Below are 25,178 nucleotides of genomic sequence, written 5' to 3' on the forward strand. Positions count from 1 at the left end.
ATTTGATATGATATAAAGCATGTTTGACGATTCATTTTTTGCTAAGAGCCTAAGATAGTCCAGCCACTTTAGTATCTTCTAGGACTAGGAACATTATGTACGACCAAGTTCACAAATGTTCACACCATGTTGATCGCTTACTAGAATTGCAGTGTAGTTAAATATTTGTAGTCGGTCATCTTATGCAAGTTGTAATTATTTTTTGTATGATGGCACAAAAGTTTCATGTTTAGTTACACCTTTGCAGTGTTAGATGTCAATCCATGGAGGGACACTTCAAAACCAGTGTATGTCCTCTCACCCAACAGAAAAATCAACAATGCACTATGAAAACTCGAATTAATCGCAGGTTTGATCGAATCTTTTTCCTCTGTAATTTTTATCTTGATCCCTCAGATTTCATATTAGTTTCTGTGCTAATGTTTGGACTTCTTCTTACATTGAAGTTAAAAGGAGCTTGAGTTGCTGTCTTTGAACGGACGAAAACGAGGTTCGGACTTTGGAGATCAGCCTAAGCAATCTCGAAGTTGCAAAAAGTTTCAAATGGTCATCGAGGATGTGAGGGAGAGAATACTTGTGAGTGATTGGCTGGTTGCTCCCTCTTATTCATTTAGACATAAACTCATATGAGGTCGATGTATACATACAATTGACATTATTTCACGTCATTTACCTCTTTTAATAAATGAGCTAATGACTTGATTGTACGCATACAACGCTATGTCAAAGAAAGCAACCATTGCTTAATGTTCATAACAGAATCATTACATTCTATCTCCCATAGGAGTGAAGTGTGATTAAGAAGCCTATGAATAGGATCTTGCCTATTTCACAATCAGTAGCGGATCCGCTAAAACATCCGTTTTTGATTTGCGTATTTTCCAATTTGGTGCTGAATTTTTTTAAACCAGTATAATTCTTATGTAATAAGGATTTGCAAATTTTCAAAAAGATGAGATAAACTACTTTTTACGAGTCTTTCACCACTTAGAATGACATTTCTTTGGATTTAGATGTTTGAATTATTATGGTATGATTGATTTCTGTATGGATCAGATATTTGAAGATCAATATGATACTACAGGGTGGGAGTCAAGGCTGTGAAGGCGTTGCTGAAATTGAAGCATCATATGTAAGAATACAACTTCCAGTATCTCTCTTTATTTCAGTTTTTAGTGGGTTAATGGGTATATAGTTGTCCTTTAACTAACGTGCTGGGGTCATTCAATATTAGATTTGAGAGTCTCCTGCTCATTTTTGTAGTTCACAGTGACTGATCAAGCTGAAGTACTCAATCAATGTGCAAGTTTTTGATCTTTGTCGAAACTCAAGAGCTTTGGCTAATCTTTTCCGTAGAGGCAGGGTGCCACCTCAACCCGACAGCCTTCAGCTTAAGTTGAGAGCGCGTAAGCAATCCCCTAAAGACTGACATTCTTCATAGATTGTAGGAAAAACCAGGCAAAGCCCTCTGGAGGAAGCTATAGGGCATTGTATAGACTGTTCATGTAAAGAAAAATCAAAATCCAAGTACATAAATATATATATAGTCACATACTCACATGACATTATATATTACTCCGTAGATGAATATTCTTCTTCCCCCCGTCAACAAAATGATACTTCCTCCATTCTCATATGATGTACCCATTTTATTAAAATACTCCACTCATATATTCAACAAATGGGTACATCATATAAAAACGGAGGAAGTAACATACTCTTCTTGGTCATCAATTATTTGTGTGAATACGAGTGCCTTTCCGAAATCACAAATTCTATAGAAAGAACATCTTTTGACTCTAGACTATTTCATTGAGATTGAAGATAGCTTGGAACTGTTATGCACCATGTGTTTTACTAATAGAGCTCTTTCGATAACCTTCAGACTTTACATTAATGGTTGCAAAATTGTTCAAAATGAGATTTTCGTAATAACCTAAGTAATTTAAAATTTATATTCGTCAGATTTTATTCCGCATGTGATTTATGAGAAGAATGAATGGAATTTGGGTTATTTTGGTAAATTTGCCTAATAAAACAATTAAATAAGTTCGACATTCGGCAACAATATTATCCCAATGCCTCAACGTCTCCCGCAAATTATCGTCCAACATTTATTTTACAAGTTTATTAGAGAGCTTTTATTTAAATTTTTTAAAATAATCTCGTAAATTTTTACGGGTGTTACACTAGTTTAAAAAATAAAAATCTAGTGCACAGGGAAGGATCAAAACTGACACAAAAAGGAGATAACACTTGTCAGGACCTAAAGATCTTGAATTCAGCTTTGGAGCGCAAAGCTAGCAAATACAGATCAATTGAAACGCCCCGAATTATTTTTCCCGAGAAAAAAAAGGAAAAATCAAGAACAACACGAACGCACACATACACTCAAAAAAAACCGAACTATACTCGCAAAAAGGTTAAAAAAAACAAAAAAAAAAAAACATCACCTGAGAAATCTGCGTGTGCGACACCATTTCAACACGTTGCCCCGTATTTCCTCACTCTCTATGCATTTTGTTTTCTCCCTCTTCCCCATTTTCTCTCTAATTCGTACTAACAGTTAGGGTTTGTTCTTGTAAATTCATCTCTGACGATTTTTGTTGCTGTAAATTTACGACATTTTTCATTTTTTGATCGGCGACGTTGATTTGATTTTTGTTGAAGGTTGCGGCGATCAAAATCATCATGTTTGAAGCGCATGTAAGTGATCAAATCGTCATGTTTTTGATTTTATTTATTTATGATTTTGTTTTAGCGAAATACGTTGTTAGTTTTATTGCATTCCGATGTTATGATCGAAGATTTATGTGACGATTTAGTTGCTGTTTTTGTTGCGATTAGATGTATGCTGATTTGATTAAATGAGAAGGAAGTGTAGTTATGAAATTGATTTAGAGATTGTGCCTTTGAGAGCTGATGCCAGGAGCTTGGTGTTAGGTTGTTTTGAATTTGTTTTGTAGTATGGTGGAGGTGAGTTGGGGTTGAATATGTATTGAATTTGTGTTTCGATATGAATAACTGAATTGGCCAACAATGGTCTTTATGCAACGCATTCATGAAAGTGTCCTACGGTTAGATGTTTTTGGTGGAGCACAAAAAAGTTCTGTTGAGAAACGGTCTGAGATATATTACGTTTAGAAGTGATTGTCGATAGCATATAAATCTGAATTTTGAGAGCAGTTCCGTGTTTTAAGGATAACAATGAATTTTGGTAGGTAATGTTAGTATGTGCCAGAGTGCTTTGCACTAGGCTTATAGAACCAAGAGCAACAGACCAGAGACTAGTCATAAGTTCAGAGAGGTGCCTCCTAAAAGCGATCGGTGATATGAGGAGTAATCGCTAACATATAAACGAGTGGGAGAATGCCCAATCACACACGTGGGAAGTGACCTCAACCGTACGAGCCTGCTTGCCACGTGCTCGACATGACACTTAATTATAGTAACATATTTTTTTACTAAAAAAGTTCTATGACTTGTGTCCCAAACTCGACACTGTGGCATCCACCGCTGGACACGTTATCAACTTTATCACACCGACTCTTTTAGCTGAGTTGAAGTAACATAGATTGTAAGCAAGATCTTTGATAATAGCAGCTGTATTGTTTTCTTGAGTGCTGAATACGGGTGCTACTCACCTTCAGAAATCAGAACCTATTCTGTGCTATCTGAAGAGAAGAAACAAGTGATTTTAGAATGGAAGTTGTTATTGGAGATTATGTAGTGTGTGGTTAGGATGTAGATGGCGTTAAGTTAAGAGGTCAAATGAAGATATAACCCTGGGGCTCTGTTTAAAATACCATCAATACCTGAAGGGGTCTGCTATAGACTATAGTACTCCCTCTATTCCACTTTTATTGTCCTCCTTTCCATTTTGGGAAGGATTTAAGGAATAGGGGTAAAATTACTATACCCCCTTAATTAAGAAGAGTGGGGCACAATGTCATTTTATAGAGGAAGTGGTAGCTAAAAATGAAATGGAGGGAGTAACATATAAGTACAAAAAGGTATGGGAGTAACTAGTAAGGGTAGTTCGCTAGTACAGAATAAGTTAATTTATCGAGGGATCTGGTCTAATATTTCTTGAGGTCAAAGTAAAAACAAAGTAACAATTCTGAGTTGGAGGTAAGGTATCTAAGTCGACAAGCACTTTTCTTTTGTTGTGTTTGAATTTTCGTCTCTTAGCACTGTTAGTGTTCAATTTTATTTGCCCCTTTTCATTTTTGTTTAACAGTCGCCTTTTGTATAGTCAGATAAAATGTAGAATGTTTCTTGTTCACTATATGTTGTCATTACTTGATAGTGAATTTGCTAATTAGTTTGTGACGCTGTGCTATTCAAAGGGGGTGGGACTAAATTTTTGCAGATGTTGTATAGTTCTTGGCATCAAGCCATCAACCTACCTGTCCAAGATTTCATTTGTCGCCACTCACTTCTATCTAATGTTTATGTTAGGAATCATACCTTTTACCTCTCACTTAACCTATCATCGATTGCTTACACTTCAGCACTTACTAGGGGAGATATGTGAGGTGATGCCTTTTAACCCTGGTCAGTCACATGGAAATTTACCGAAATATTACAGGATGGCCAAGGAAAAAACGTTTTGAATTTTTTTAGTCGGGGTAGGGTTCAAGGAATGATTACAGTTTCTACAACATTTGTCTGATTTACTGGCTTTTCTGTCAGTGTTGCCATTTCCCTTCCTCAGATTATAGAAAATCGTTTAAATTTTTGCAATGTATCTTTTGTTATTTTTTGAGCAACCCTAGAGTTGTTTGCATCCTCTGCGAGTCTGCTGTACTTATACTTGTCACTATATATGTGCAACATGTTTAATATACTTTTCTTGCAGGTCCTTCATTTGCTTAAAAGATATTTAGGTGAATATGTCCATGGACTGTCTTTAGAAGCTTTAAGAGTCAGCGTGTGGAAAGGTTGGTAACTTAATATTTAGAACCTTGTGGTCAAGACCGTGCAATTGTTAGGCCTTACAATATTTTCTGATTTGTGACATAGGTGATGTTGTCCTCAAAGATTTGAAGTTGAAAGCAGAGGCATTAAACTCACTCAAACTTCCTGTAACTGTGAAAGCTGGTTTTATTGGTACCATAACATTAAAGGTACATTATTTATGTAAACTGTAACAGTTTGCTTCATCATCCTTCCTGGTTGAAGGCATGTTATCTTCATTTTTTTCTGTGTAGGTCCCTTGGAAAAGCCTGGGCAAAGAGCCAGTGATTGTTCTCATAGATCGTGTTTTTGTTCTAGCCAATCCAGCACCCGATGGAAGCACTGTCAAGGTGGCTCTGTGTGCACTTTTAAGAAAAGCTTGGTTTTTTAGCTGTAACGAATTTACATAGTCTTTAATGCCTATGTCATTTTGTTGGTGTTATAGGAACAGGACAGAGAGAGGCTCTTCGAAGATAAACTTCACCAGATTGAGGTCAGTTTTTTTTTTTTTTTTTTTTTTTTTTTTTTTGTGCGTTGTGTTGACATTTTTTATGCCCTATTTGTTTTTTGCGCTTACAGTAATGGTTGTGACTTCGGTTTTGCTACAAATCTATTTTTTCGTTTTTGGTGCTTTGTTTTTCCTTTGGAACTCTATGCATCTTGTTCTTATTAAGAATAAAAAAGGCAAACAAATGATTGAGACAAAGGGAGTACTAAACTTGTATCAAAGTCTTTGAAGAAAACAGATTTCAAGTGATTTTGGAATTCTGGATATTGGCTCACAATTAGAAGTGCTATACTCAGCTGACCTTACACTTTCCTCTTGTGCATGCTAAATTGTGGCAAAAAATAGAGTTGAAAGAAAAAAAAGTAAATTTCCAAGGCTTACTCTGTTTGCAACTTTGTCTCCTGTTATGATTCATGTGTGAAAATGTGAAATGCATAGTGAAGCACTCTTCAGCTGTAGCTTTGTGTGCAAGTAGCGTTACCTTTGCAATCTGCACATGAGCTCTGTTTTATTCATATCAAGAAGCATATATTACTTATTTATTAGCTGACATATCTAACATACATGCAGTTTAAAGAACAAGTGTATGTGTTGTATTTCTTTCTATTTCTTTTCTTTTGAAGTATATCGCTGTTTGGCAGATGAATGACTCTTTGGAAATTTTTATCTTTGTATTATTTTAGACAAGGAAAAGTTAGACGCACATAGCCAAAAAAAATAAAAAAAATCTGAATGTCACTAACATAGTCCCTTTATATGTAGTGGTGGAATATTAGCTGCTTGATTTTGTTCCCTTTTTGTTGTGATCTTAGAGAATGGGAGGTCATTTTTGCCCGTATGATATTCATTGCTTTTCTCTGTCTTGTGCAGGAAGCAGAGGCAGCGACTGTTGAAGCAATGTCTAGATCAAAACTTGGCAGCGTATGGCCTGAAGCGTTACTTTTATTAGAATGAATTTCACTCTTACATGCTTTTATTATGTCAATTTGCTCGCGTATATGTATATGCTGTTGAATAAATTTCATATGTATGTTCGTTGTGTGTGTCTTACATATTTTAGTTTCTTGGCTCTAATTGGATTTCCATTTAGCTTAACGACAGATTTGTAGTGATGTTTAGCACAGTTGTGTGGTTTTTAATGTATCATTGTCAGTTTTAGTGTAGTGATTTCTACCTGTCATGCAGTGGTGGCCTGTCATATATATCTTTATTTTGGCCTTCATTTTGTTGTTGTTGTTGTTGGCCTTCATTTTGTGTTCTGCAGAACACTAATGGAAATTCTTGGCTTGGCTCTCTTATTGGCACTATTATTGGCAATCTTAAAATCACAATTAGCAATGTTCATATCAGATACGAGGATTCTAGAAGGTTCGTTATTTTTTTTTTGGGCGCATTTTCTCATTCTACCCTTCAATTATACTTCACTGAGTAGTAAATGTTTTTCGTTAATAGGGGTACTGCTCATCACTAAATTTGTTTCCCTGATATGCAGCAATTCTGGACGTCCATTTGCTTGTGGTGTCACCTTGGCCAAGCTTGCTGCTGTTACAATGGACGAGCAAGGAAATGAGACCTTTGACACAAGCGGCGCTCTGGATAAATTGCGCAAGGTGAATCTCCGTAAAACTTTGTAAACTGAGTAGGTATATTTTTTTTGATAAGTTAAATTGATGGTGGCAGTTTAACTTTTTCCTTGTAGATCATTCTCTGATATTGGCTTAGATTTGCTCTTGCTATGTGCTACTTAAGAAATGTCAATTTTGTTGAATTTTCTTGCTAAGGTGTGAACTGTACTAGGACCCATTTGGAGTATTAAAAAGTTCCCTGTGCGCTTGGCTTAAATGATAGTGTCCAAGTGTCATACTCATGTCGGATTGACGGATCTTGGCCCTAGTTTGTGAGGTGACATGAAGATTGTTGAAGTCGTCGAAGTGACTGGTGTGTTAGGTATTCTGGCTTGATGTGCGGGGTATTTAGAGTGAATTGATATAAAAGGTCAATTAGGTACTACTGCCCTTGTTAGAGTAAGCTGCTGCTGTAATTTGTATGATAACAATTGATTATTTGATATAACATGAATGAGTGCATGACATAACTTAATATCACGCTTCTTGAAAATACTGTGCTACTCACCAAATGGCTGGTGCCATGGAGTGTAAGTTATCACAATCTGGTAGAAAGTAGAAACACACCATGAACATGTAAAACCCCCGTCCAATTATGATCTTGGTTTATAAAATGGTTTCCTAGCTATCAAAACTAAGTGCTTTAGGTTTTCACGAAGAATTAGAAAAGACAATTATGTTAAACCTATTCCAAGGCTGAACCAAATGGATCTTAATTTTAGGGAATACTGTTATTGAAACTTAAGTCCCTCCTATTCTATTTTATCTTCCCCTTTCTTTTGGGTTCCAAAATTAAGAAACTAATGCAGTTACTTCTCTACCCTCATATTACCCCATCACTTTTCTTTCTCATCCTCTCAACTCTCACGCAAACCCAACATTTCAGTCTCCAAAGTGAAATACTCCCTCCTAACCTATCACCATCGGAACCTGGCCTTCACCACCATAAATCTAGCCAAAAACATCACCGCTGAAGCAACTGAAAACAGCCCCCATGATGGCAAACCAAACTCAAATGGTGTGTACTTGCGTGTTTGGATGTGGGAGGAAGTGAGTCATTGTTGGAGTGCAAGATGTTCGTCGGCGCGCGCAAGGTGTTGAGCTCACCGACATATTTGTTCCTCATGCAGATCTGGAACGGCGTGAGGTGCGGCGGTCAGGATGGTGCTGCGTCATTTTGCACTCTCTCCCTTACATGGGTGTTGTTACTTTCAACTAGTTAGAAGGAAACAACATTGGTGGGGTGGCAGAGGGAGTTAGAAGCAGTGGTGAGTGAACTGATCAGTGGTCGGAGGTTGGGCTGGGGTGCGGGTGGTGGAGGGAGAGAGTGCCAGTGGTTGTTGTAGTGGTGGTGGGTGGGTTGTGGGTAAGGTGACGTAGTGGGTGGTGAATGTGAGAGAGCTTGAGAGGGCTAGGCTGGGTTTTTAGGGGAGAATGAGTGAGGGTAAATTTGAGCATTCATGTATAATTTTATGTCTCAAAAAGGAAATAGGGAAGAAATACCGACGAAGCCCAAAAAGGAAATAGGGAAGATAAAATAGAATAGGAGGGAGTATGATCTTTCCCCGTTATGGGGTGGAATTAAGATATTTAACGTAGGCCGTTCTCGTAGGAGATCTGTTGGTATGTCTTACTTTGGCACGAGGACTTGAAGCCAATATACGGTTCTGCTTTGTGTCTTGCGAGTAACATATCTATTTTTTTTTAACCAAAATAACCGTCCTTTGTTATTTTTGTTACTTTCTATTATTAAAGAATTAATTTCCCTTTACTATGTTTGAACAACGGTTACCTTCGTACTCCAGCTTTTGTATATCGTGGTAGAATTTGGTTTATGGAAAATGTATTTCTCATCAACAACAACAACAACATCAGAGCCTTAATCCCAAAATGATTTGGGGCCGGCTGGCATGAATCATCCTTTAGAACTGTCCCTGGGTGAACGCACACCTCAAAATGCGAATAGATAAGGGAAAAATGAAAAACAAAAGGGAGAGCGAAAATGTATTTCTCATCAGTGTCGACTATTTTGAGGAGAAGGCTCTATGATGTTAGCGTATTCATCTCTTTTGGATGTTTCTAGCCAACATCTTGTTTCTTTTACAGTCCTTGCAGCTTGAAAGACTTGCTATATATCATGATTCTGATAAACCTCCGTGGACTATCAATAAAGGATGGCAAGAGCTTATACCAAGTGAATGGGTTGAGGTTCGTCAATAGTTGTTTTTGAACTTGGTTGGACTAAAAATTTAGTAGTTTTATCCTTCACTGATACATGTATGTTTCCAGATTTTTGAAGAAGGTGTTAACGAACCAGTAGTTGGGCATGAAAGTGTCAAAACATGGGCTCTAAATCGTTCATATTTAGTCTCACCTATAAACGGGGTCCTTCGCTATCATCGGCTTGGTAGTCAAGAAAGAAACAATGCTGATATCCCATTTGAGAAAGCATCTCTTTTTCTGAACGACGTTTCTTTCACAGTTACAGAGGTATTTAATGATTTATTATGTACACGAACATTTCATCATATTATCAGCCAGTGTTTCCTATGTTTTGCTGTATGAATAAATTTGGATCAAGGATGTTTAAAAAAGAGTGTCTTACACAATAATTTAGGCGTTGATCATGATTAGCGTTACAACAACAATAATGTTACCTTAATGCCTCTTGGGATAAGGTAAGGAGTTCGGATCTACGCAGTCGTATGCCTGTGTTGTAAATAGTATGACTGATTGCTATTCCCCTCATTTGAATCCAAGTAGTTCGGTCTCACTTTTTCGTGCGAGGGGTTTTGAATACATGGGGGACTTGGATTTGAATAGTGGGAGTACTTCATAATATAAGAAGTCAGACAGTTTGGAGTTTGGAAACACTGAGAATGTTATGATGGTGATTTATCAAGTCATAAATTCAGGAATCTTCTTCCAATACAAAAATTTAGTTGGAACTTTTTTCCAAAACAATTTACTAAAATATTCTCATCATCTCTCTTTTCGTGAAGCAATTGTCATCTTGCGGAAGTGTACTACAATTGTATATTTCATCTTGTCGATGACCAAGAAGACCTGTGGTTATGAGCTCATGGACGACTTTTCTGTTTCATTGAGATGTCTACATTATGCAGTGATCTTTTCCCGTAAGGCTGAAATGCATCTGCTTCTGAACAAACGTCATGCTTGTTTGTTTTCTTTTGACCCTCCTCAGGCACAGTATTATGACTGGATAAAACTTTTGGAGGTTGTTTCACGATATAGAATGCACATGGAGATTTCACATCTGAGGCCTGTTGTACCAGTCTCAGATGGGCCTCATCTGTGGTGGCGTTATGCTGTACAGGCTTCTCTGCAGCAGAGGAAAATGTGGTATTGTCAGACATCTTATACACTTACATTGACCTCATCTGTAGTTATATTTTAGCTGGTGGAGTTGAACATTTATATTATTTCATCACATTAAAGTTTGGACCTTGAATTAACGTATGTTCAAAACTGCAGCTACCGCTTTTCATGGGAACGTATGCAATACCTTTGTCAGTTGCGTCGTCGTTATGTTCAAGTATATGCCAACTTATTGCAACAATTGCCCGAAGTTAACAAACACGAATTGCGGCAGATTGAGAAGGATCTTGACTCAAAAGTTATTCTCCTGTGGAGGTTTGTACGTTAAAACTTGATTCTCCAAAGTTATTGGACTACTGGGTTGATGTGCCCTGCACTGAGAGGAAGACTATCACGTTTGCTTTCTGGAATTTAGGAGCACTTATTCTTTGTCCTTGACAATTGACCTTGCAAACTTCCTTCTCTCTACTTTTCAGATTACTCGCACATGCCAAAGTTGAATCTGCGAAGTCTAAAGAAGCTGCGGAGCAGAGGAGGCTTGGGAAAAATAGCTGGTTTTCTTTCAACTGGTACATATGAGCTTTTCAGAGTATTTTGTCTAGTATAGTTGTACTCATTTTTCTTGGTCTGGAGTTATTTTCTGTTGTTTACCCGAGTAACCGCTTTGGTGTCATATTAGTTCTATTCTTATTAACTTGTGAGAAAATACTTGATCTCCGTGTTGGCTTGATTTTCCTTATGTTATATTTGTTACACCATGCAATATTAGGCGTTCCACCCCGGAAGATGCTGCTGCTGCTGCTGCAGATGTTTCTGATATGTCAGAGTTGACACGGGAAAAATTGACAAAAGAAGAATGGCAAGCAATTAATAACCTTTTAAGTTATCAGCCTGATGAGGAGCTTGGGTTGTATTCAGGAAAGGATTTACAAAACATGATACAGTTCATGGTAGATATTTCCATTGGTCAGGCTGCTGCAAAGATAGTCAGCATACATGAAACAGAGGTTCTTTGTGGTAGATTTGAGCAGCTTAATGTATCAACTAAGTTCAAACATAGGAGTGTCTACTGTGATGTATCTTTGAAATTATATGGATTGTATGCTCCAGAGGGCTCTCTTGCGCAGGTTGGTTATTTGTTTAGATATTTGGTTGCTACATATAATCAATTGTTCAGTCATTAGAAATGACAGTTGATGGTCTTTTGTTTTGTTGTAGCTGTTAATTTACACAATTACGCCCTTCTTTTTGTCTTTGCCTCGTCTTATTCGTCGTTCTGGTCGGCAATGTAAGGGTACACCTGAGAACAAATGCGACATGTTACGCAAGTTTTCATTATTCTTTCCTTATTTTGGAAGCATGTTTTTCCGTGCCTATGAGTATTTGCATGCTGTTGCAATGCTTTTGATATTATGTCTTATTATTGCTCTCTGCAATATTTTTTGATAGAGCGTGTGTAGTGAGGAAAAGCAGAATGCACTGGCTGCCAATTTTGTGCAATCACCTGCTGGGGAAAATGTGGACTGGAAGCTTTCAGCCGTCATGTGCCCCTGCCATGTCACGGTAAGTTCTATTGATGATAGTTAGCTTTAATAGTTGAGTATCTTGGGCTGTATTTGTTTAGTTTTTGCATTAACTTGGTTGTCCTCTATGGCTATATATATATACACACACACACACACACACACACACACACACACACACACATATATATATATATGTAAGTCCCATTGTGAGCCCATAAAGTAAGTCCCCTTCCTAAGTGTGAGTCCATAAGTCTCATTGTGAGCCTTTGGATCATGAAGATGGAGGGTTGAGATTAAACACATAAAATGGTCATTAATAAGCTAATTCACCACTCTCTCTCTCTACCTATACTAATTAATTACTAACTCATCCTAATTAACTACTAATCTAATATATATACTTTTCCAAAAATTCATTTCTCTCTCATCTCCCATAATTTCACACATTTTATCTCTCAAAAACCTCTCCTCTCCCAAAAACCAAAAAAATTCAAAACTTAAAAAATCAAAAAAAATAACCCCTCTTCCTCACCAATCCAACGCACCCCCCACCGGCACCACCCACCCCCACGCACACGGCCACCACCATCCACCCCCACCACTCCACTACCCCGACCACTAGTACTCCCCAAAAAGACTCTCCAACACCACCGAGCACTACCCCCAACTACCACCCCGACTGTCACCACTCATGCCAAATCCAACCACCACTACCACCGTCGCCTGCCGCGGCCCACCAGTCACGGCAACCGCTTACCCACAACACCACCACCTCTGCCACCCACCAGCCGACACCACCTCCACACAGCCCACCACATTACACCCGACACCACCCACGACCACCAGTCCACACACACTCTTACACGCAACCCGAGTTCAGATCTACCACCATCGACAACAACCCACGCACCACCCAATCTCCCTCCTGCCACCGCGCCCTTCCACACGCAAACATCTGCCGCCCTCACACCTCTCCTTATGCCGCTACCTCGCTCCTCCCTCCTCCGTCCTCCCTTCTCGCTGCTCTACCTTCTTCTTTTTTTCTTTTTTCTTTTTTTTGTTTGTATTATTATAGTTTTAATTTTGTTTTTTTCAGATTATTATAGTTTATTGATTTTAGTTTTCATTTTTTTTTTCGAGAAAAGTTGTATGGGTGTAATTGTGATGGTGTAATTTTGATTTTTTATTTTTAAAAACAAATGAAAAAGTTAGATCTCATTTTTTTGTTAAAGGTGTGTTGTTTTAGATCTAGGTTTTGTTTTTCATATTTTGTTTTTAAAACACCGTCTTATTTTCTCTATTAAAGTTTCTCTTATTAAAGTTATATAGTTTTATCTATTAAAGTTACACTTTTCGCTATTAAAATTACACTTTTTCTCTATTATTAAAATTACACTTTTCGCTATTAAAGTTACACTTTTTCTCTATTATTAAAATTACACTTTTTTCCATTAAAATTACACTTTTTTCTATTAAAATTACACTTTTTTTCAGTTAAAATTACACTTATTTCCATTAAATTTACACTTTTTTCTGTTAAAATTATACTTTTCTCTATTAAAGTTACACTTTTTTCTGTTAAAATTACACTTTTCTCCGTTAAAATTACACATTTTTCTGTTAAAATTACACTTTTTTCTGTTAAAGTTACACTTATCTCTATTAAGAATACCCTCTCAAGGACTAAAGTTATACTCTCAATGGACTAAAATTATACTCTAAATGGACTAAAGTTACACTATCAAAGGACTAAAGTTATACTCTCAATGAATTAAAGTTACACATTGAATATGGACTAGAGATTTATACTCTCAATGGACTAAAATTACCATTTAATGGCCTAAAATTACACTTTAGTTGACTAAAGTTACATTTCTGGACTAATATTACAATTTAATGGACTAAAATTACTGTTGAAGTGTGAGACTTTTCTGGAGTGTTCTAGAAGGTTCCAGTATATTCTAGAATAATGTAGAAACATCTAGAATGTTCTAGAATACTCATGTACATACTAGAATAATCTAGAAGAGTCTAGAAGGGTCTAGAAGAGACATGAATGTTCTAGGTGTGTGTAGAGAAACCTAGAATATTCTAGAGATATCTTGTATGTATAGAAGAGTCTAGAGGCTTACAAGTTTAGGTCAGTATAGAATGCTCTATTCTAGAGAATTCTAAGAATGTGGGAGAAGGAGGAGGAGCACTATAAATAGAGGTCCTCCCCTCCCATTTTGGTGTATCCAACAAATTCACAAAAATCAATGCAAAAACTAATTCCTTCAAACTAAACACCAACTAATCAACCTTCAACTAATCAACTAAATAAACTAACAACTAATCTCCACTCTACTTCTTATACTCCCCCATACACTAACAAGTGGTATCAAGAGCTCTAAAGATCTTAGGGCAACAAAATAAAACTATGGCTTCCGCATCAAACACTCCATTGCCCGCTCCTCTAGATTTTCTAGATTTATTTAGAGGAGAAAATTACGACCATTGGTGCATTAAAATGAAGCTCTTTTTAAGAGCAAATGCACTATGGGAGATAGTGGAAAATGGTCCCCAAAAACAACAAGAAGGTGTTCCAACCACTGAAGCATCCTTAAAGAAAATAAATGAGGATGAGATAAAGGACGCCAAAGCCTTGTCTTTTATCTTTAATGCTGTTTTGGAGACCATCTTTCCAAAAATAATGCGGGCTTCTACCGCAAAAGAAGCATGGGATTCACTCCAAAAAGAATTCCATGGTGATGAAAGGATAAGAACAATACGTCTCAATACCCTAAGAAAAGATTTCGAAAATTTGAAGATGAGGGAGAATGAAGACATACAAACTTACACTTCAAGAGTAACGGAGATAGTTAATCAAATGAAGATATATGGCGAAGATATTACCGACACGAGAATCGTGCAAAAAATTCTCGCGACTTTAACCAAAAAGTTCGACATGATTGTCACTGTTATTGAAGAATCAAGGGATCTTTCAAAGCTCAAAGTAACCGAGCTACTTGGATCCTTACTACCTTATGATCAAAAATTCAAGATCAAGAATCTTCTTCCGAGGATGCTTTCAAGTCATCGCGTAAAGAAAAGCGGTCCTGAGAGGGTGGAAGAAGAAAAGTGACGATGGTGGCAATAAACAAATGTCACAATCAAAGGGAAAGTTTCCTCCTTGTGGCATTTGTGGAAAGAATAATCATGCAGAAAAGAATTGTTTTTTCAAAGGCAAGCCCCAGTATCACCATTGTAAGAAGTATGGGCACTTTAAAAAAGATTGTAGACAAAAACAAATGGAGTCCAAGGACCAAGCTCATTATTCAAGTAAATAAGTTAATAATGAGCACCTCTTCTATCTTAGCCAAGCAAAGAGTTCAAGCAAAGAAAGTAGGTGGCTAATTGGCGGTGGTTGTCTGACAAGTCACACGACGAATGATTCACATCTTCACGAGTTGGATACTTCATCCAAACTCCTACGAATGGGGAATGGTGAAGTTCTAACATCGAAGGGCAAAGGTACGATCATTGTTCCAACTAAGCGGTACAAAATACATTAAAGATGTCTTGCTTGTCCCAAATCTTGCTGAAAATTTGCTAAGTGTGGCACAAATGATCAAGAATGGTTATTCACTAGTCTTTGCGAATAATCATTGCCAATATATGACGCGAAATAAGGAGATTGCTAAAGTTGCCATGGAAAATAAAAGCTTCTCCTTGAAATGGAAGTATGGCCTAGAGTCATCATATCGAGCTCACGCCGCGAGACTGGCTTTGGCATAGAAGGTACGGACATTTCAACTTACGCGCATTAGCCGACTTACACAAGCAGAATGTTGTGCGGGATTTTCCAATGATTCAAGTAACTAAAGAACTATGCGAGCCTTGTCGAACTTGGAAAGCAACACCGCCGCCATTTCCAAAGAGCCAAGCGTGGAGGGCAAGTAAAAAGCTAGAGCTTGTTCACACGTACGTATGCGGTCCTCAAAGAACCTTATCTCATCTTGGAAACAGTACTTTATCCCGTTTATTGATGATTTTACTCGAATGACTTGGGTATATTTTATGAAACAAAAATCGAAGTATTCCAAGTCTTTCAAAATTCAAAGCTCTCGGCCGAAAATCAAAGCGGGTGCAAATTGAAGATGATTAGATCCGACCAGCGGGAAAGAATATACTTCTTCACAATTTGACCGATTTGTGAAGATGAAGGTGTAGAACATCACCACCGCTGCAGGATATACTCCACAACAAAACGGGGTATCCGAAAGAAAGAATAGGACCGTGATGGAGATGGCCGGATGCATGTTGGGTTTGAAAAGAAAATCTGCCGAAGAAATTTTTGGGGTGAGGTTTGTCTACACATCCGTATACTTGCTCAGCGAGACTTCCAACAAAGGCGATTAAGGGAAAAACTCCGAGAAGCTTGGAGCGGTAAAAAGCCTCTGACTAAACATTTAAAGGTGTTTGGCTCGATCTGCTATGCTCACATCCCAAATAGCAAAAGGAGCAAGCTTGATGATAAGGCAGAGAAAGGTATATTTCTTGGCTACGACTCAAAATCAAAGGCTTACCGGATTTTCAATCTCAAGACGGAGAAGATTATGATAAGCCGAGACGTGGAGTTTGATGAAGATGCAATATGGAATTGGGAAGAAAAGAAGGTGGAAAGAAATGTGATCCTAGTTCCTGATCACCAACATCCAGAAGGTGATGATGATACCATCAACAATAATGATCCTCCTACACCTCCATCAACTCCAATGCATGCACACTCTGCATCCTCTAACGACAATTCGGAGAATGCTACGGGACCTCGAGGTAAGAAAGATCTCTCAGAAATTTATGCAGAATGTCCCATTATTAATCTGAATGAAGAGGAATGTGAGAGATGCTACTTCGCTTTTGAGGAACCAAGAGACTATGATGAGGCTTCCAAGTACAAAGAGTGGCAAGACGCCTTGATAGACGGAAATAAACATGATAAAGAAGAATAACACCTGGGAATTAGTTGACAAACCCAAGGATCGAAAGGTGATTGGAGTGAAATGGGTCTACAAAACAAAGTTGAATCCAGATGGCTCAATCAATAAGTACAAAGCAAGATTGGTCGTGAAAGGGTACTCCCAACAAGTCGGAATAGACTACGGAGACACATTTGCTCCGATTGCTCGTCACGATACGGTAAGGACTCTTATTGCTCTACCGCTTTCAAGAAAGATGGAAAATTTATCAACTTGATGTCAAATCTGCCTTCCTTAATGGAGAACTCGAGGAGGAGATATACATCGAGCAACCTCCAGGCTTTGTCACACAAGGAAATGAAGAAAAGGTGTGCAAGCTGAAAAAGGCTCTATATGGCCTCAAACAAGCTCCAAGGCGTGGTAAACAAGATTGATTCTTACTTCCTTGAGCAAGGATTCACGAGGAGTAAAAATGAGCATACACTATACGTAAAGGAAAAACAAGGTGATCTTCTCATCGTTTCTCTCTATGTTGATGATCTCCTCACACAGAAACAATGCCCAAATGATCCTTACATTTAAGGAGGAGATGAAGAAAAGGTTTGAAATGACGGATTTGGGCTTAATGAATTTCTTCCTTGGCGTGGAAGTCCATCAAGCAAAAGATGGAATCTTCATTTCTCAAATTAAGTATGCTCGAAATCCTCAAAAGGTTCAAGATGGAGAACGTAAGCGGTTTCTACTCCTTTGGTCCCGAATGAAAGCTATCCAAAAATGATGGGTCAAAAGAAGTTGATCTCAAGCAATACCGAAGCTTGGTTGGAAGCTTACTTTACCTCACAAAGAACAAGACCTGATCTTATGTTCGCCACAAGCTTATTATCAAGATTTATGAGCAAACCAAGTGAGGTTCACATGGGTACAAATGAAGAGAATACTTCGATATCTAAAGGGTACTCTGAGTTTGGAGTATTTTACCGACCTTGCGACAATCCAAGATTAATAGCGTACTCCGACAACGGTGGTCAGGCGGGATCGGTAGATGACATGAAAAGTACTTCAGGCTATGCATTTACTTTCGGCTCAGGAGTATTCTCATGGAATTCAAAGAAGCAAGACATCGTAGCTCAATCAACAAAACAGGCCGAGTACGTTGCGCCGCCGTCAATCAAGTAATATGGCTAAGGAAGATACTTGAGGACTTGGGCTACAAACAAGAAAGAGCAACCAAGGTTATGGTGGATAACAAGTCAAAGAATTGCCATTGCGAAGAATCCAAAGTGTGCTTGAAAGAAGACAAAGCACATGAAAGTGAGGTTCTATGCACTTCGAGATCTTTGAGCGAAAAAAGTGGAACTTCTCCATTGCCCATCCGAGTTCCAACTAGCGACATTTTAACCAAGGCTCTACCGAAGCGGGAAAGGTTCGAGTTTCTAAGATCAAAGTTGGGCGTCGCTCCAAAAGTCTCGAGGAGGAGTGTTGAAGTGTGAGACTTTTCCGGTGTTCTAGAAGGTTCCGAAATATTCTAGAATAATGTAGAAACATCTAGAATGTTCTAGAATACTCATGTACATACTAGAATAATCTAGAAGAGTCTAGAAGGGTTTAGAAGAGACATGAATGTTCTAGGTGTGTGTAGAGAAACCTAGAATATTCTAGAGATATCTTGTATGTATAGAAGAGTCTAGAGGCTTACAAGTTTAGGTCAGTATAGAATGCTCTATTCTAGAGAATTCTAAGAATGTGGGAGAAGGAGGAGGAGCACTATAAATAGAGGTCCTCCCCTCCCATTTTGGTGTATCCAACAAATTCACAAAAATCAATGCAAAAACTAATTCCTTCAAACTAAACACCAACTAATCAACCTTCAACTAATCAACTAAATAAACTAACAACTAATCTCCACTCTACTTCCTATACTCCCCCATACACCAACAATTACACTTTAATGGACTAAAGTTACACTTTTAAAAGAGTAAAGTTACACTTATAAATCACTCAATTTAAAATAAGTTGTGTTAAAATTTGAAAAAAAAATGTCTCAAAAATTGATGTAAAGCGAATCAAACTATAAAAAAAGCATCACTCTACAAAAACGCATCTCTCTGAAATCTCTTAATTTCTTCTCAATTTCAACAATTAATTTCATCATCAAGCAGCAGCACTAATAATCTCATCATTAACAACGACGACGACAATCAAAATCAAGATCCTAAATTCAAATCAGCAGCGCTAATGATCTAATCACCGTACAACAGTGGCGGCTTCGACTTCATCATTCTCCAAGCTCTCTGCTCCTCTCCGCCACCTTCTCCTCCGTCAATCCGCCGTCACATTCTCCGGCAAACTCGCTCTACCTGTCTTCGCTCCGTACCAGTAACCAGTTTTCGACGTCGCCGGCTTTGGAGCGGATAACATGATGCTTTTCAAGCGATTTGACTCATCGGTGATCTGGAGAGCGAGCGAACTGGCGATGAAAAGAATGGTGACGACACCGATGATAATATGCCTCTCGACGGCAATGATGATGATGTTGATGATAGTTGCTCGGATTTCGATGATGATTTCGATGACTGTGATGATTTTGATGTAAGCGATCGATGATGAGGACCTGCTACACTGCTGGCAAAAACTTTGAAGGATATTATTGACAAGAGCATGAGTTGATTTGGAATGGATCTGACAGACCTTGTGACGTCGGTGATAGTCCTTTGCTTTGGAGTGATCAGCCACGCAATTCTGAACCTGACACACTGAAATAACACCTGCACCAAGCTTAGTAGTAGGAATAGGATTAGGATTAGGATTAGGATTAGGATTAAGATTGGGAGTGGAAGGGCCAAGGTTGAAAGCCAAAGCATCTTCATGTTCATGTGATGAGCAGGTGGATGATGAAGATGAAGGTATAAACAAGTCACCATCCCATCTCCACTCATTCAAATCCCATTCTAACATTCTCTTCCCCGACCCCCTAACTTCCATCTCCATTCTTAGCCCAAACAAAATTAAATAAATTGAGATTGATCAATTGATCATTTCAGGAGATTCCTCAATTAAATCAAATAATAATAATAATAATAATAATTATTATTATTATTATTAATAATTAATAATTAATAATAATAATAATAATAATAATAATAATAATAATAATAATAATAATAATAATAATAATAATAATAATAATAATAATAATAATAATAATAATAATAATAATAATAATAATAATAATAATAATAATAATAATAATAATAATAATAATAATAATAATAATAATAATAATAATAATAATAATAATAATAATAATAATAATAATAATAATAATAATAATAATAATAATAATAATAATAATAATAATAATAATAATAATAATAATAATAATAATAATAATAATAATAATAATAATAATAATAATAATAATAATAATAATAATAATAATAATAATAATAATAATAATAATAATAATAATAATAATAATAATAATAATAATAATAATAATAATAATAATAATAATAATAATAATAATAATAATAATAATAATAATAATAATAATAATAATAATAATAATAATAATAATAATAATAATAATAATAATAATAATAATAATAATAATAATTTTCCAGGGAGTGTGTCAAATATACAACAGGTATGGAAAGTGAATAGAAAGAGAAACACAAAGTTAGGCAGAGGTGGGTTGGGTTTGGGTGACTCTCTACTCTGCTTAACACTACAATAACACCAGAGTAATAGCACAATAACACTAGATTAACAACACAATAACACCAGAGTAACACGTAGATCAACAAGTTGTAACCCAAAAAAAAAAAACAATAACACTACAATAACAACACAATAACACGGGATAAAAAGAGTAAATTAAAAATCAAAGTAGGAAAAAAATCAAAGTGACTAAGGAATAACATCATAATAACAGCACAATAACACGTGGTAAGAAAGAGTAAAAAAATCAAAGTAGTAAAATAAAAAGCAAGGTGACACCGGAATAACATCACAATAACACCAGAATAACAGCACAATAACATGTGGTAAAAAAAGAGAAAAAATCAAAAGTAGTAAAAAAATCAAAGTGACACCAGAATAACATCACAATAACACCGGAATAACAAACCAGAATAATAGCACAATAACACGTGGTAAAAAAAAGAGAAAAAATCAATAGTAAAAAAAATCAAAGTGACACCGGAATAACATCACAATAACAATACCACCAGAATTACAGCACAATTACATGCGGTAAAAAAAAGAGTAAAAAAATCAAAGTAGTAAAAAAATCAAAGTGACACCGGAATAACATCACAATAACAGCAGAATAACACGTGGTAAAAAAAGGAAAAAAAAAAATCAAAGTAAAAATAATCAAAGTAACAGCAGAATAACATCACAATAACAGCGGAATAACAATAACAGCACAATAACATGTGGTAAAAAAAAAGAGAAAAAAATCAAAGTCGTAAAAAAATCAAAGTAAAAAAAAAGCACAATAACAGCATAATAACACGAGGTAAAAAAAAATAAGAGTAAAATAAAATTCAAGTAAAAAAAAATCTAGTACAAAAAGAAAAAGAAATAAAGGTAACATAATAAGAAAATTAGAGAAAAACATAAAAAAAAAAATCAAAGTTGTAAAAAAAAAACATAATAACACGAGGTAAAAAAAAAAGGAGAAAAAAAAAAATTAAAGTAAAAAAAAAAGAGTAGCACTAGAAAAAAGAGGAAATAAGTAAATGACAGTGATTTTATATGACAGGTAAGATTAGATCTTGGCCATTCATCTCTAATATAATCTAGTGGCTAAGATTTCCAAGCACAAACTCACGACTCACCATAAGAAACAAAACTCACAAGAACCTAACTCTCTCTCTCTCTCTCTCTATATATATATATATATAGGACGGATCATTTGAGTCCTCTCCTTTCCTCTGAGTCCAAGGGTGAGTGGAAGGCTAGGATTGGAGCAAAACTTGTGGACTAGAATTACCCTTTAAAAACAAAAACCCTACCCATTTCTCTCATTCTCACAACCTCCCTTCCTCTCTCTAATTCACTTATCTCTCATTCCCTCATTTCTCTCCCTTTTCTCTCTTCCTCCCATCCTCCACAATCCACCTATCCACCACCCATAACCCACACCGATACTACTGCCTACGCACCACCACCACCGCAACCACCCCTCCACCGCCCGACTGCCTACGCACCACAACCACCGAAACCACCACAACCACCGAAACCACCGAAACCACCACCACCCCGCCACCTTCCCCCCGCAGCAACCACAACCGCCACCTTCCTCCTTTTTTTTCTTCAGATCTAAACAAAAAAGCCAAAAAAGCCGGCGCCGCTTACCACCGAACTACCACCACCGTTGCCTACAACCACAGCCCCTCGCCACCACCGCGACATTCCAGATTTGAGGTGTTTTTTGTGCTTCTCTCTCCTCCTCTCCTTTACCGTGCGGGTTGGTGTTTGTGGTGGTGGTGGTGGTGGTAGATGCGGGTGGTGGTGGTGGTGTGTTTTTTCTATTTTTTTTTTTTTTGTGTTTTCCTTCTCCTTCTCGTTCTAGATCTAGGGTTTTGATTTTTTTTCCCTTCTGATTTCGTTTTTTTTAAATTTTAGATCTATTTTTTTTTTTTTTTTCAAATTTGATGTATTCTATTTTTTTTGTTTTTTTTCTTTAAATTACACTTAAATTCCTTTAAAGTTACACTTGTATTAGGGTTACACTCGACCTCTAGTAAAGTTACACTTTTTTCTGGTTTTTTCATTTTTTTGTGGGGGTGTGGATTGGCGACGGAAAAAGGTGGTGGTGTTTGTCGGTGGCCGGACTTATAAAGGACCAAAGTTACACTTCTATAGGACCAAAGTTATACTCATAGGAACAAAGTTACACTCATAAAATTGTGTTAAAATTACATAAATTCACCTTAAAATACTAAAGTTGTAAAAAAATCAAATTTTTATATACAAAATGACTTTAAAAAAATCAAAGTTACACTTTTAAAAGAATAGAGCTACACTCGTAAACAATCAAAGTTACACTTGTAAAATATTAAAATTGTATAAATTCAATTTTTTATATACAAAATCGACTTTGAAAAATCAAAGTTACACTTTTACAATTCAGAGTTACACTTATAAATATCTAAAAGTCAAAAGTCAAATCACTTAAAGTTAACACTTACACTCATCAAACATCAAAGTTACACTTTTGAAGTATGTGGCCGAGAACAGGACGAATATGGACTCAATTGAACCCCTCTAATATATATATACTAGGTAGTATCCTGCGCGTTCGCGCGGCCTGTTTTAAAATTTTATTATTTTAATTGAAGAAAAATAATATAATTCATATATGATCTTTAATATTTTTACTTAGAAATAATAAAAATAAATTAATTTTTCTCAAATTTAATTTTCTTTTAGGTTTAACTACAATGTTTTAAAATAAAATACATACAATTTAATTATTAAAACTAATAAATGATAATCAATTATGTATGATAAACGTTTTATAAATAAATTTACTTATCTAATATCACACTCCTTTCTAGCTAGTCGCTTATTTCTTCCCTCTTTCCTTTTCGAAGTTAGTTGGAATTTCTTCCCCCTTTCCATTTTTAGCAAGTTTTTTAGTTGTGAAATTACCATATTGTCCTTCTCTATTTTTTCATTTTACAAAAATTGCCATTTATTAGTGGACTAATTAGACTTGAATAACGCAACGATGAACATTGAGTTCTCACATTATTATTTAATGATATATTATGTCCCAAATCAGTTAATATTTTTTCAAAATGATGTGAATATAATTTTATGTAAATTATATTTTTTTATGTATAACGTGTGATATTTATGTATCAAACATATAGCGTCCAAACTCAACTTATTCAATTCTTTTGATTGTGTGCTGCAAGTGCTATGTGTCAAACATATCTATAAGAAATTTACACCTTTTATTTTTTAAACAACTATTAATTATATTATTTTTATACAATGATGTTTAATAAATTACCTGTAAATAAAATAGTTTGAACTTTCTCAATTTTTTTTTTTGAGGTTTAACTACAAAGTATTTAAAAGATAACATATAAAATATTTAACTAAAAGTAATATTTAGTTAGTCATAATCAATATTTTATACTTGACGCATACATATTTAATTGAAGATATTAAAGAAAAATGTAACGTGTTTTCTACTTGTTCATGTCGTTTATAATACTATATTACTTAATAATCATTACTTTTGTTTTGATTATTTAAATGTACTCGCAATCAATGTGTTACTGTGTACATACATACTCCTTATCACACTATTTAAACCTATCAAAATCTCACATGTATTCAATTTCTTGCAATATAATTTTTTTCATTCTCACACTATAAAAACTTATCTCTTAGTAGTTTTTTTTAAGTTCTATTTTTAATAAATACAATGACTCTCCCAAATATATTTTTCTTACCGGATTTAATGGTCTAAGTTTTATAAGTTTCTCAAAATGTTTTTTTTACGTAAATGTAAAATATCAAAATATTTCAATAAATATAATCAAAATTATACTCAATTGAAAGCATTTTTCGCAATGAACGTAATTATGTACATTTTAGAATTTTTATCAAAATAATTTTTTACTAAATTTAGTCTCAAATTACCGTAATTTTTTATGTAGTTTTATAATAATTTTATTAAATTATAATTAATATTTTGCTGAGATTTATACAACTGACTCCCTCTCTACCTCACTTCTCTCCCAACAAATAAAAACCTAAACAAATAAAAAAAAAAACAAAAAATCTCCCACCACCCTCCTCTCAAACGCACCATCACCCACAATCTGCCCAACCATCCTATCGTCTTCCTCTCTCGACACCACCAACCTACCACCACGAACCGCCTCCTCCCGCCCCACGACACCAACAGCGACAACAACCAACAACACTGACCACCGTTCCCACCACCTCTCCTCTCATCTTCATCCACCACCGCAGCACCAACCACACGTTAGAACCGCACCGCCTCCCTCCTCCTGCCGCCACACCACCCACGCCTTCCTCTCCCCTTTCTCCTTCCTCTTGACCTTTTTCGGTTTCAGATCTGTTTTTCTTCTATTTTTTTTTTTTTTTTTTTTAAATTAGGTGGTGATGATGGTTGGTCTAATGTCGATGTTGTTGGTGCAGGTATGCTTTTCTCATTTATTTTTTATTTTTAAAAAAAATTATTGGTGATAATGGTTGGTGCTAATGTCGA

At 36.0% G+C, this 25,178-nt stretch overlaps 1 protein-coding gene and 1 long non-coding RNA gene across 9 annotated transcripts in view; both read left to right on the forward strand.

The window, feature by feature from the left end:
- The first annotated feature begins 451 nt into the window (after positions 1-451).
- On the forward strand, positions 452-1,522 carry LOC141626961 (uncharacterized). Its single transcript, XR_012536521.1, has 3 exons — positions 452-576; positions 1,057-1,132; positions 1,264-1,522. It is a non-coding gene; the product is annotated as an uncharacterized LOC141626961 (long non-coding RNA).
- An 892-nt stretch (positions 1,523-2,414) lies between these two features.
- LOC141633346 (uncharacterized) overlaps positions 2,415-25,178 on the forward strand; it is a 74,384-nt gene continuing 51,620 nt past the window's right edge. For 2 of the 8 annotated variants that reach the window (XM_074445832.1, XM_074445833.1), the window contains exons 1-16: positions 2,480-2,706; positions 4,862-4,943; positions 5,026-5,129; positions 5,214-5,309; positions 5,405-5,452; positions 6,338-6,388; positions 6,732-6,835; positions 6,960-7,077; positions 9,199-9,300; positions 9,382-9,582; positions 10,298-10,455; positions 10,588-10,746; positions 10,908-11,000; positions 11,201-11,558; positions 11,881-11,994; positions 25,067-25,108. In XM_074445832.1, the coding sequence (XP_074301933.1) occupies positions 2,692-2,706; positions 4,862-4,943; positions 5,026-5,129; positions 5,214-5,309; positions 5,405-5,452; positions 6,338-6,388; positions 6,732-6,835; positions 6,960-7,077; positions 9,199-9,300; positions 9,382-9,582; positions 10,298-10,455; positions 10,588-10,746; positions 10,908-11,000; positions 11,201-11,558; positions 11,881-11,994; positions 25,067-25,108 (1,845 nt within the window). In that variant the 5' untranslated portion in view covers positions 2,480-2,691. Of the gene's footprint in view, positions 2,707-4,861; positions 4,944-5,025; positions 5,130-5,213; positions 5,310-5,404; positions 5,453-6,337; positions 6,389-6,731; positions 6,836-6,959; positions 7,078-9,198; positions 9,301-9,381; positions 9,583-10,297; positions 10,456-10,587; positions 10,747-10,907; positions 11,001-11,200; positions 11,559-11,880; positions 11,995-25,066; positions 25,109-25,178 lie in introns of all 8 variants that reach the window. The other 6 variants (XM_074445834.1, XM_074445835.1, XM_074445836.1 and 3 more) reach the window with 6 other exon arrangements.

Source organism: Silene latifolia, chromosome Y (genome assembly GCF_048544455.1).
Source record: "Silene latifolia isolate original U9 population chromosome Y, ASM4854445v1, whole genome shotgun sequence".
In the NCBI taxonomy this organism is placed as follows: Eukaryota; Viridiplantae; Streptophyta; class Magnoliopsida; order Caryophyllales; family Caryophyllaceae; genus Silene; species Silene latifolia.